The sequence below is a fragment of the Pagrus pagrus genome (genome assembly GCF_965226575.1).
Source record: "Pagrus pagrus genome assembly, chromosome: 2".
Classification (NCBI taxonomy): Eukaryota; Metazoa; Chordata; class Actinopteri; order Spariformes; family Sparidae; genus Pagrus; species Pagrus pagrus.
Genome location: NC_140186.1, coordinates 12,005,696 through 12,018,769, shown reverse-complemented (window position 1 = coordinate 12,018,769; position 13,074 = coordinate 12,005,696). Strand labels below are relative to the sequence as shown.

General features: G+C 40.2%; 1 protein-coding gene across 1 annotated transcript in view; it reads right to left on the bottom strand.

Annotated features, from left to right (window-relative positions):
• coro2aa (coronin 2Aa) overlaps positions 1–11,271 on the bottom strand; it is a 37,665-nt gene extending 26,394 nt beyond the window's left edge. Inside the window, exon 1 of the mRNA XM_084374651.1 lies at positions 10,991–11,271. Within this exon, the coding sequence (XP_084230777.1) occupies positions 10,991–11,005 (15 nt within the window). The 5' untranslated portion in view covers positions 11,006–11,271. The remainder of the gene's footprint in view (positions 1–10,990) is intronic.
• Between the last annotated feature and the right edge of the window lie 1,803 nt (positions 11,272–13,074).

Sequence of the window (13,074 nt, the reverse complement as noted above, 5' to 3'; positions counted from 1 at the left end):
TCCCCCTGACGGTCATCTACTGCAGGTTATACACTGACTCGGGATAAATACATCAAACAACCCCACATCAAAAGACCCGAACTATCCCTTTAAGTGACTAGTTATTTTGCAGATTTAGATCAATAACACATAAAATAATCAACAAACAAATTAGCTTAAAAAGCTTGCAAGTTATGTTAAAGCAGACAACACTTTAATCCATTCCTATTGTGTCCGTTAATGTGTTTTCAATGTTATTTAATGCACCACCCTCCAGACTCGTCAGATATCATATTGCTCTTACCATGTGGTTACTTCAGCTGTAGGCTACAAATCAGCACGCAAATCAACAAAGGGGAAGGACTTTAATATCATTTTTGTTGGTGAGGCAAGAAACCACACATTGTTATCAGTTGTTAAAGTGTGTTACGTATAGATATCCACATATACAATAAGCTTGCGGCTGAATGGGTACTATATGCTCATGTCTTTTTCCCTCCTTTCCGTGTAATTGGAGCAGATTAAACGTTTCCATGTCTCTTCACTTCACTGAGCAGATATCATCCGATAAGAATGATTTTATTGAAGCAAAAGACACAAAAAGGCAGCGCATAAAATACTGCTAAGTGCCGGATGTCTCAAATGCATGTGAAGACTCTCACAACTGAAAAAGAAATGTGAGTGTGACTCAGGTCGTAGCCTCCAGAGGGTTTCTGTTATCTCGTATTAATTACAACTAAGCGAAGCAGCTCTGCAGACAGTCTTTGCCGCGCGAGCTCCTGACACAATTAGAAATACTCAGCATCAAAGAGAAGAAGGAAGAGGATGAATACGTGCAACACTTACAGCCACGAGAGCCACAAGACGAGGTTTGATGTTCTAAATTTAGCTCAAGAGGCGCCGCCTTGGGAATTTATATGGTAAAGAGATGCAATTTATTACAGAATTTGCGCTTATATGTAATGAATATTAAATAACAAACTGGTTGAAGGTTGATCAATTATTCAGCAAAGGCAGTGAGCTTGTTCTTCAGACCAAACAGGTCACAGGGTTCCTTATCACTGAGATTAATACAGTGTCAGTGAGCCTCACCAGCTAAGGTCATTCATCCATCCTAACCATAGTGACTGTAGTCAAGGTGAGTTTCACTTTCTATGACTCAAGGGATTAGCCTTCCTTTATATAGGCACAGCTTCTCTCAGTCAACAAAACACAGACGGCGTACTGCAGCAGTGCACGCCCTGCTACGAGGCGGAGGGAGGCCGCCGCTAACGAGATCAACCCCATTAGCTAACTGCATTAGCGAGTTGTGATACTCGACACACACAATGTGCAGCTCGCTGACATGCTAATGCTTAAGTGTTTTGTCAATGAGAATACCATCACAGCATAGGCCGGGAAACTCAAAACTAGCACATGAGCGTACGTTTTTATGCAACGTGTTGGAAATTCTGATATTAGCGACGCTAGCGGCGCAGTCAGGCTACACTAAATGCTAACACCTGCCAGCTACCACACTCACAAAGACACCAAGCTGATGTGTAACGGGTGTAATGTTTACCGTGTTCACCATCTTGGTTTAGCGTGTTAGCATGCTACTGTATACAAGGTAAAATATGATGTAAAGCTAATGAGAATGTCGCCATAAACTAAAATAATTCACAAATTACGACAAATGTTGACCTGAAGGTAGATTTAAAAAGTTACTACAACTCATCATGAGGGGATCCAACAGCTATGAAGCAATCTCACTAAAAAACACAAACATAAACATGCTAGTGATCACCCAAAGCATAAAGGTTCACCCTCAGGGGACCATGATGTCTGCACAAAATATCCTCAAAATCCATCCAATAGTTGCTGAGATATTTCAGTGGCAGACTGAACTCTCCGTTCCTGTTTAACAATATGAGATGAGGCATTTGACCCTGCACTCACTTTAACGATCTTGCACATATAGGCTTCTGTGGGTTAGAGCATTCAACCTACATTATAGAGTATATCACACTGTACATCCATTTGCAAAAAGCTTTTGAGAGGCCGCTGTTGTTCAGTCTGATCAACAAATGTACACATTGCCACTTGCCTTGTCAGGCAGCGAGTGTTCATTTGCTCTGACAGCATTTTTCATGAGGTACAACCATTAGGGCTACTTCAGAGCTCTGGAATCAATATGGTGAACGTACACGAGTGTGAGAGGCCATCTACATGTCTTCATGAATAATGAATCACACTCTGCTGACCCATCTGCCTCAGATTATGACCCCCTGATTACAGAAACAACAGGAGCAAAACACTGAAACAGTGCTACTAAATAAACACTTCCTGTAGCTGCAGGTGTAGCTCACCAGAGGAGTGAAAAATCAATCTGAACATTGATGAAATAAAAGCTCTAAGACTGGTTGCTGACCTGGTGGTCACAAGATAGACCTGATGATAAACAAGTTTTGGGCAAGGAAAAGATAGTTAAACTCGACACTTATTGAAAATCACGTCTCTCAGAGTGTTTATAGCTCATAAAAGAGGTCATAAATCTACTTCCCGATCATATATTAAGATTTTCATGATAAAGATATTTACTGTAAATATCTTAACCCACATTCATTCCCAGCACTTCTGTGGTTGAGCTTCAGCTTCATGTCTGTACATATGAACTGTTGAGAGCGTGTCAGGGAGGATCGGGTAAAGGGGTCAGCAGAGGACAAGACTGTTTATTCCAGCACCTTTATGTGCACACTTGTAAATACCGCTATGTTACGTGTTAAGTTCATTTTAACCATTGTCTCAATGATGACATAAACAGGAAAAGTGACCACATTGTAGCACAGAGAGGGTTTTTTTTATTGGGTGATACTAAATAAAATAAATGAAATAAATCCCTGGTTTTAAGTAACAGTTCCCGCTGTTAAGAAGGCATTTCCAGACCCTTCAAAGACTCTTCTAACCATCTGGATAAAAATCTAAATATTTAATCCGCTGTTACACTTTTAACCCGTTTTCCAAGCTGCGTCCTGATCCAACCAAAGATGGTAGCGGAAGGGTTGCACGATATGTATACTGATTACCGATAATTACCTGCTTCTCACGGCCAATACTGTTAAATTAACCAATAATCTCACATTTTTAAAAAAATAGTTCCTAATCTCAAAGTTATTCACACCTAAGGGTGAGGAAAGCGCTCCTCTTCTTCTTTCAAAGTAAAAGAAAAAAAAAAAAAAAGATATTATATGAAATGTTAAGATAACAGTTGGGGTGGGCGATATGTCAAAGATCTTCTTTAATGGTTTCCATAATTTTATATCACAGTTACACAGCTACAGCTCATTAAGAGCTCACCAGCACTGTCAGATTATAGACAGTCTGGTTCGCTCAGTGTCCCAACACAGTGCTGAAGTTTCCTCTTTCCTGTGGCCTTCATAGTGTCACCTTACTATAACGTGGCCTGATAAACCTTTACGAGAGCGCCATGAGCTCGACGCTGAACAAATCCAAAGACTCTCTCTCTCTCTCTCTCTCTCTCTATTTGGTTAAGTAATCCCCTCCCTGTTTGCCCCACGTGGGCGCCGCACCAGATAATCCTCAAACAGTCGGACAGCTGTCATGTCAGGAACGTGCAGGACAACCTGCCACGACTGATCTGAGTGACAGTGATGTAACAGTAAAGGGAGGAATGGAAACACAAACAGGTCTTTTAAAGCTTTTGTTTAAAAAGTCATTAAGCTCGGTCGTGTAAATGACCCTGCTCTGCAGTGTCAAAGGAACAGCAGGAGCTGGTTTGTTGGGGGTGGCTGGTGGTCTTCAGGCGGCCTGTGTGTGACAATAACAGTGAGAGGGTTGTGCGGGTCACGTGCAGACTCTTCGGTTACATAAGAGCATTTTAGGATTTCCAAACCATTGTCGGGACAAGTACAGTAATCATCTTTAACATCCACCAGCAGATTGTTTCCTAAAGCCGGTGCACTTAAATATGGCAGACTTGTTTGAAAAGGTTCGGTCGCTGCCTTGAGAGCATCCAGCAGTAAGTGACTCACATCCATCATTAAACATCTCAGTGTGAGTTTAAAGATTATATTTGATTACAACAAAGTGTCGGGTGATGAATCCACTTCAGGTTTAAACATCTGCCCACTTGATGGAGATTGTCGTAACGAGGCGTAATTATCACGTCAGTCACCGCTCACACGTCGCAGTAAATTGCAGATCAGAAGTTGTGTGTCGTTGCTAAAGAAGTGAGGAAACAGGAAATTAATCAGCAACTACAGTATTTTCATAATTGCTTGATCATTTGAGTCCCCTTTCAAAGCTTCTCAAATGTGGTGGATTGGCTATTTTTCTCAGTTTTATAGGATTTAAAAAACTAATTTCTCCCGCTCAGTCAAAAGTTAACAAACAGCCCAGTCACCAGGATGTAACGTCAGCAGTTAACGTTCAGCAAACCACAGTAATGTCCAAGGTTGACATGTGTACAGCACCAAACACGGCATATCACGTTTACATTATATGCTTATATCGCCTTTCACATCAGGAGGTGGAGGGGAAGTTTGTAGCATTATTACAAGCCAACATGGCTGCCAATCGGGCGACAGGAGTTTCGAGTCACACCACTGGATATTTTTAAGGACACCTAGAGACATTTCCATCCGTTTATCTGAGGTCAAAACCGTTTTTTAAGGAGAGCTGCGGACATTTCCAGTGGTCTGTGGCAAACCAAAACCTGCTATTTTTCCATCTATCATCATCAATTTTCCAGTTTGAACTCATCAGTGGTTTTGTAGAAACTCGTCAATGACCGAATGTAATCACTCAACTGCATTTTTACCAAAACACGGCAACAACACCACATTATTCCTGTTCTAAAATGAAAGAATACAACAAAAATCCTTAATCTGACAGAGGAAGTGTATCTATACCAAACGGTTCATTGACACAAACACCATGAAGTCACCTCGGCCCTGCTGGGGAGGGAGCCAGGCCTTCAATGGGTTTAGTGTTGAATGAACCATAGGAGGGAGTGGTGGTGGTGGTGGTGGTGGAGTCAGAGTCTTAAGGCCCCTGCAGGCTTTGTTCTGGAGGTATAGTCATGCATGAGGCATCATTTAGTGGTAACATCAGGTTCTCCACCACCACCACCTCAAAACACAAAGTCTGCTTTGACTCCGATAGTGAAGCGACAGAGGACACATGAGATGATCTCATTCACCTTCAGGCTGTTTCTGACTGTTACTAAATCAGTGACATAATCCAGGACAACGAGGAATACACACAGTTCAGTAAGGGACACAACTACACACATTTATTTTGTTTGTTAATCAATTTTGTGGTTCCAGCTGCTGCTTTTCTTAATTTTATGTCATTGTACGTGTATTATTTGCGGGTTTTGGACCAATGAAGATGAATGAAACTGGTTTCTTGAGCTCTTCTAAGTTATGATGGTAATCTTCAGGTTTTCAGTGGTACTTTGAGCTAAATGCTAATGTCAGCATGCTATGTATGTTTTTTACAGAATTCAATCTTCCTTTAGCGTGTTAGCATGCTAACATCTGCTAATTAGCACTAAACACAAAGCACAACTGAGGCTGATGGGAGTGTCATCAGCTTTGCAGGTATTTGGTCATAAGTAAGTACTGCACAGCACAAAAATGTTCTGGAAGTTCGTGTTCAGTCTCTTTTCATTATTTGTATTATTCTATAGAGAAATCTAACAAGTCTAACCGATGGTATTAAAGTAACAGTTAGTCACAGACCTCCACATTGGTCATAAAGCTACACAATATAAAGTCATCTCGTGTTGTATTTAGTATTCTGGACACACCTAACAACAGCGCAACAGTCTGACCTGGTTACATCATGACTTACCACCCTTTAATTGGTTTCTTTCGTCACCTCTGTGTGGAGCAGCACCTAATGATCCATCACAATGCCACAAACCTGACACATTCTGCAGTCCAAGCACTGCTGAGGAAGGAGAGCTGCGTGGTCACTATCTGGGCATCAGCACAGTTGGGACTTTTTCTTATCAGCCAGCGCCGTTGACTCATTTGCATTAGTGGAGATACGTCAGAAACATACACGGCTGCAACTAAAAATGATTCTGTTCATACAAATATAAACAAATAATATGTTTCATATCTATCTCCATTATTTATTTGTTTATAAAATGCAAGAAAATTGTTTTTGTTTTGTCCAATTGACAGTTACAAAGTTCATTCTTGACCTTAAAGGTGCGACATCTAAGAATTTTAGTCAACAGAGTGTAAAGAAATCACAGTTTTGACGTCTATGAATTGTGTTGCTATTGACTGAAGTTAGCGTGCTAAAAGGCTAGGCCCGGCCCATCCCAGTCCAAAGCTCATGTGCCAGTGGTGTAAAACACCAACAGTCTCTCTCCCAGTCTGGACCACTAGATGCACAGCTAAACGAGCTAACAAGCTAACAGCAGCTACAGTTAGGCGTTACTCTGGTGATATGCTGCTCTGTTTGCTTTGAGTATGAATTTGACAGGTTCTTACACACAGCACCTTTAACAAAACAATCTTAACCTAAGTCCTTTTAGTAGCTGTTCTGGACCTTTCTATCATTTCACATGATCCTCACCAGCAGATGGAGTCCCAGAAATGTAGATTCAATTACCAGTTTGACATCTTTTCATTTCCAAAACCCCCCAAAATCTTCTTTCAATTAAGCTAGTGATGTGATTGAAAGCTCCAGATCAGCTATTAAATACACTCCAAAATAATCCCTACTATAGAAGATAAGAAAAAAACAACTAATATTTCCATCAGAGAACCTGGAACTGATGAGTTTGTGGTATTTTTTGTTAATAAACTGACAATAGACAAGATTTTTCTTCAACCTATTATTAGTTAATACTGATTACACGATGTAATGGCTGTAGAATAAATCCGAGTTTAATCTGTTAGGACTAGAAACCTTCAGCCTTCACCGTGCAATGTTTATTACCACCAGTACCTCTCCAGTACCCCAACTCTCCTAGAAAATGAAGAACCAGCCGGACTGTCAGCCTGGCACCATTTCTATCCGCTGTCACATCTCCATTAGAGACTAAATGAATTAATGAACACTTTCTTTCTCTTGTGTTGTTGGTAGTTGCTATTCTGCAGAAAATGGAAAGCGGTCCAGTTGTCTTTGTGACAGCAGTGCCGACAGTAATACCACTTGGAAAAGCTAGGAATGGTCAGTTGTCTGTTTCCACTTTACAACAGCTCCGGCTTGTTTGCTCATATTCTTTCCATGAGATTTAAAACACCACGCTTGCAGTGCACAGAGCAATCTTAAATTAAATGTCAACAGGCTTCTGAGTTAATCAGGGCACATTGTTTGTCTTAAATACAGGTTATACCTCCTGATATTTGGCAATCACTTTATGCTCATAGCAGCATGACAGTGACATACTGCCCTGAATGCCAATAAGGCGCTCCGGTTCAAGGGCGTGTTTGCTCAAAAGCACACCTTCAATTCAACGCAGTTATTACAGCAGGTGGGACTTTGACACCTGGAACCAGCAGCGAGGTCGTGTATCATCTCAGAAACCTGCAGCTCTGGTTGCTGTTTTGACGTTTGTGACGTTTAGTACAAGATAGACAGAAAATAACTCATCAGTGACTTCTCATGAAGGAGTTTAGCAGAAAAAACAATAATTTGCTTCTGAAGAAGTGAGCTCCAAGCTGCACAAAGCTGGAGAATCTCAGGCATGTGTTAACAGTCTGAGTGATAACATGCCAGAGATACTGGGTGACGTTTTATGGCCCAACACGAAAGTGCACAACATATTTCACTAATGACAACAGTAGAAAAAAATAGCAGAGAGTACAGTGTCTTCAAATACCACAAACTCCTCCTTGAAACCATTAAAAGACACCATGAAGATGTGTTCTTCGACACTGTTAAAAGCCAGCTACACGCAGTGAGGCTGGGAGACTTTGAGCAAAGATGTGTAGCACGCTCATTAGTCTAATGCTCATTTTGGCTGGAGTTTGCCATCGGGTAGGCGACCGGCCTACTTAGACAGATCTGGTGCTGGCACGACACCTCTACACTGCTCGACGCTCCAGAAGTCATGACTCAAGTTGTCACACTTGAACTTGCTACACGCCACAGCCTGAAACACCAAGTTTGTGAATGAAAAGCTGGTGAACCAACAGGCTAACTTAACAAGATGTTGGACAGTAATGTGTGAGGCCTGCTCCCGAGAAACACTCGTCCTTCTTTTTATACATCCACGGCGTCATTGGATGCAAAAACTAGTGTACGCCCCCGAGGGCAGGATGAGATATCAACATTTTATTTTATAACTGTCCAGGAAAATACAAACTTTAGAAGACTTACACTGACAAATATATGATAAAAAAAACACTGGAAAAGACACAAACATCAGTGAGCGATCAATCTTTCCATCTAACTCACAAAAATAATAGCACCTACATGAATTTCCCAAAATGTTGAGCTCTGTCACTCATCACACAGAACTACTCAACTTTCTGGACCATCCTAATTATAATAAACTGTGACTGGTGACGGGTTAATATAATAACAATAAGTCCGTAAAGATGTATACTGTTGATGTTGAATGATATTAAACTGAGTCCAAACAAGCTGCCTGTCCTGGACTCGCCCCTGTGGAAGTGATGTCCCGTGCCACAATTGCCCAGTTGGCACCGAGTCCCACATGTCTTTCTCCCACTGTTCAACATGTGGTGACCATTAGACTCGGGTCATTAAACACTGAGCCCTCAAACTGCTTTTCTTTTGTCCGTAGTTTGTTTACATCCATCCAGACTAGAGCGCGTAAAAACAATGGATTTAAACCATCCGGACACAACGCAACCGCCCACCGTGCCAAAATAAAAGATTTCACTTATAACCGATGATGTTGTCTGCAGACATGAAGACGACAGTAAATGAACGACTGTACTGGGTCATGAATTCATCTTGGTTTGGGATTTATCTTCTTTCTATAGACTCGTCAACATTTTATATATCATTTTTTATTAAAACATTTTTATCTTTAAAATATTTACAGTCAGTGGTTTAGATTTAGATGTAGGATGAAGCTTCAGTGACAAAATAAAGAATTGTTTTATATAAAGCTGAAATAATTTGTCCATTAGTCAGTCGACAGAACATTATCAGCTATTGTGATATATTATTTTTTGCGTTTGGATAGCTGAAACCAGAATTTAAAAAAATAAAAATAATCTAAATTAGATTGCAGTCATCTGTGATATTGAGGATTCTTTTTCTTTAAATTAAAATTTCAACTCATCGACTCTGAAACGATTCATGTTTTCAGTGCAACATATGAATCTTTGTGTATTTTCAGTCGTGTCCAATGAATAACATTTAAATTTGTGTCAATCTATTGTACAGATTTTTGTTAAATAATTAACATTTTTGTTAAAGAGTTACCATCATTTCAATTATAGCTGAAACATACCAGAGTTCATGAGTCATTGTTACGGTTTCTTGAGCTCTTTTATTTGGTGTTTTTCTTTCCTTTATAGGATTGTAAAGTGAATATATTTGACTTTTTCGATTGTTGTTCGTATAACGCTGTACAATACAAACATGGAGCATTTTTCACCATTCGTCTGATCTTTTTGGAGCAAAAACAATTGATTGTTTATCTGTTACTTTCCAACTATTTTGATAATTGATAACTCTGGTTCCACCTTCTTAAAAGTGTCTCTTTACTCCTCTGACAGCAAATGTTGGAAGCCAGTTTCCACTCACTCAAGACAAAAAGTCATAATTATGACACAGAAAGTAGAAATTGTGAGAAAAAAAGCCAAATCAAAGATCATTTGTGACTTTTTATCTCATCACTATGACTTTTAAGCTCATAATTATGACATATATTATGACTTAAATATTTTTTTCATCAACTTTCAACTATTTTTTCTTTGAAGGTGCACTACGTAGTTTTGGGGAAGGCATTCTCAGAAGAGAAAGATCTTCTTAGACCGATTGTTTATTAAGTTTGTTTTGGTGTAACAAACTAAATCAACACAAATTCATACTGTTTTACTTTGTTTATATTTGGCGGACCGCGCCACCTTTCTAGCTCCACACAGTGTTCTGGGGACCTTATTTTCCATCTGAGAACAGCTTGTTTATTCAGTGATGGGAAAAATAAATATGTCTGAGTTTGTATTATTACCTCATTAACACTGTAAACATAAAAAATATGAGTTTGAATTTCTTCTCCAAAACTACAGAGTGCTCCTTCAAGTGGTGGAAATGGGCTTCCACAGAAATCTGAATATCTTTGTGTGACGCTGATCGACATTTGTCACCATTTTCTGCCTTTTTACAGCCCGAACAACTAATCGATTAATGAGGTAAGTTGCAGCCTCAAACAGCTGTGCACCTCTGTGTCAGAGCACAAACAAAATCACAACTATACCTCTTCTCATCATCCATTATTGATTTTATTCTTTTATTCATCTCTATTTTTGCGTTACTTTGCCTGTCTCCTTCTCTTTCTGTTATTGTGCCTGTCTTATGGCTTTTATTCCTGTTATTTATTCATACCGTCTTTTGTGTTTTCTTCATTTTCTGTTCTGCCTTCTTGTCCTAACTTCACCTCAGACTCTGCTTCTGCTTTTATAAGCTCTGTTTTTAAAAGGTGCTATATAAACAAAGTTTATTATCATTATTATCATTATTATTATTATTATTATTATTATCATTACAAAGGAGCTCACTGGTGTGCATGACATGGATTAAAAAGACATGCATCTTAACCAACATGCTGCCACACAATCAGCTAACACACCTTCACGCACACACACTTGCAGACTGGAGTTGAGTTGTGTTTTGCTGGCCGCATGGCAGAGCTGCAGCTGGTGGTGCTGGTGGTGCTGGTGGTGCTGGTGCAAGTGCAGCGCCCAAAATAAACTGTCCGACTCTCAATCCGTTCATCCTGCAGCCGCACAGACACAAGCGAGCAACAACAACAAGGCTGTACGACTTTCCACTGAAGTGAACTCACCTTTGTGACGGTCATATGGGGCGAGTCGCGTCGGCAGGTGGTGGCAGTTTTCCCTGAGGAGGACTCAGTGGTGGAGCTGCTGCTGCTGGTGGAGCTGGTGGTGGAGCTGCCGGGCGGAGACCAGTCGTGTTATAACAGCGGTGGTTGTTGCATGGTGGTCAATTAAAAGTCATGATGCCCGGCTCGACCTTGACAGTCCCCGAGAAGAAAAAATAAAAAAGCTCACGGACAGAACATGTCCCTCCTGAAACACAACACAGCCAGCGTGAGGAGGAGGAGGAGGAGGAGGAGGGAGGAGGGAGGAGAGCACAGGATGCGACGAGGGAGGGAGGAGGGAGGAGGGGCGAGGCAGGCTGATTCAAGCACAAACTGAAATGATGACGGTGATTTAAAATAAATAAATAAATGATTTCCCAACATGAAACGAGAGTTTATCATGAATCAAAGATTTTTTTATTTTTTTTATTTTTTTATTTTTGCAAAAACTTTATTATGTTTTTTTGCACAAATTTTCCCATAATCCCTTGCATAACCCATGCATATACACAGTGGCAGTCCTACTTTGTGCTGCTGACTCACATTTTGTTCTTTTAAATCAAGAGAGCTCAACTTTCTTGTCCTTGAAGCAGTCACCTGTTTATTATGTTAGTCACCTGTTTATGTTGTTAAAATGCAAAATGGTGCTGTACGGAAGCCCGGAGAGGCCAGTGAGAGAAATTGTGATTTGAATTGATGGTCCATTTTCATAAGTCTGATCACGCCTCAGTTGATGACTTGAGAACAGGTGAAACACACCTGGTGAAGGTGATATTTGTCTGTCAGGGCCTCCGTAGTTCAAGGATCCCAGTTTCTTTTAAAAGGGCTCTGTGGGTCTTCTGTGTTGTGCTGGAAGCAGGTCGTTAGTTTCCATTTGACATTTTTCACCTCACGTTACAACCCGCTCACATATGGCCAATAAAGAAGCGATTAATACATGTAAATGATGATAAATTATCACAGGAGACCCTTTAAATAACTCACTTCCTGCACAGTGTCACTCGGCTCATGGTGCTCAGATCATTACAAATAATAATAATAAGGGATCCAACATATTCAAAGAGCAGTTTACTTAATAAAAATTAAAAACAGGATAAACATTGATTCAGATCATTATTTTATTTTGGTGAAACATCCTGTGGGCCGAGACAATCCTTACAGCGGGCCAGCTCTGGTCCGCAGGCCACACTTTAAATGAACAAAACCAATAGATCGACTCCTTGTTCAGGCACTACATGTGAAAACTGTGCATCTCAAACAGTTTCAGTAGTTTTTAGTGAATAAGAGATTATTTTGCCAATCTACATTATTAAACATTTGGTCTTTATATCTGCATTTTATTTCAAATCTTATTTAAGGCCAGTGAGGTTCTGATACCTTTCAGGCACACACATGGACCCATATATACAGCAGGTGGGTCAGGTGTGCTGTTAGTTAAATAATAAACATTTATTTTCTTTAATCATTGTGTTTTGCTTTGCATGTATCTTAACTTGTGTAGAAGCGTAACATGTTTATATGACGTAAAAGGTTCATTTCCCTTAAAAACTCCTGTGAGGCCCCGCGGTGCAGTGTGTGTGAGCTGTATGTGACGGGTGCATGAAGGGAACAAACAGTGCAGCACAGACAGAGAAGAAGAGGAAGAAGAAGAAGAGGCTCACAGATCAGTCTTGCCTCGGGGCTTTGAAGCAGGTGTGACAGGTCAGTAAACTGTAAAGCTGTCAGTGTGTCGTCAGACTCTCACTGCACAGCGCGTTATCATCATAGTTTGCATAGATCCCATATGTTGCTGACTGTGCATGTGTGTGTGTGAGAGAGCTGAACAGATCCTTAACTGACAACATTCACTCTATAGGATACATCATAGATACAGATAATAACCTTTAGTAGATGCTAAACACAGTGTTTTGACCTTTGATAGACTAATGGAGCCCTAACAATAACAGGAATCTAAAAAAGTGTCATTAAATATGTTTCTAGGTGTATTTTCTTTTTTAAAAATGTGACCCAACCTTGTTTAAATCCTTCATGCTTTCCTCACATGCTAT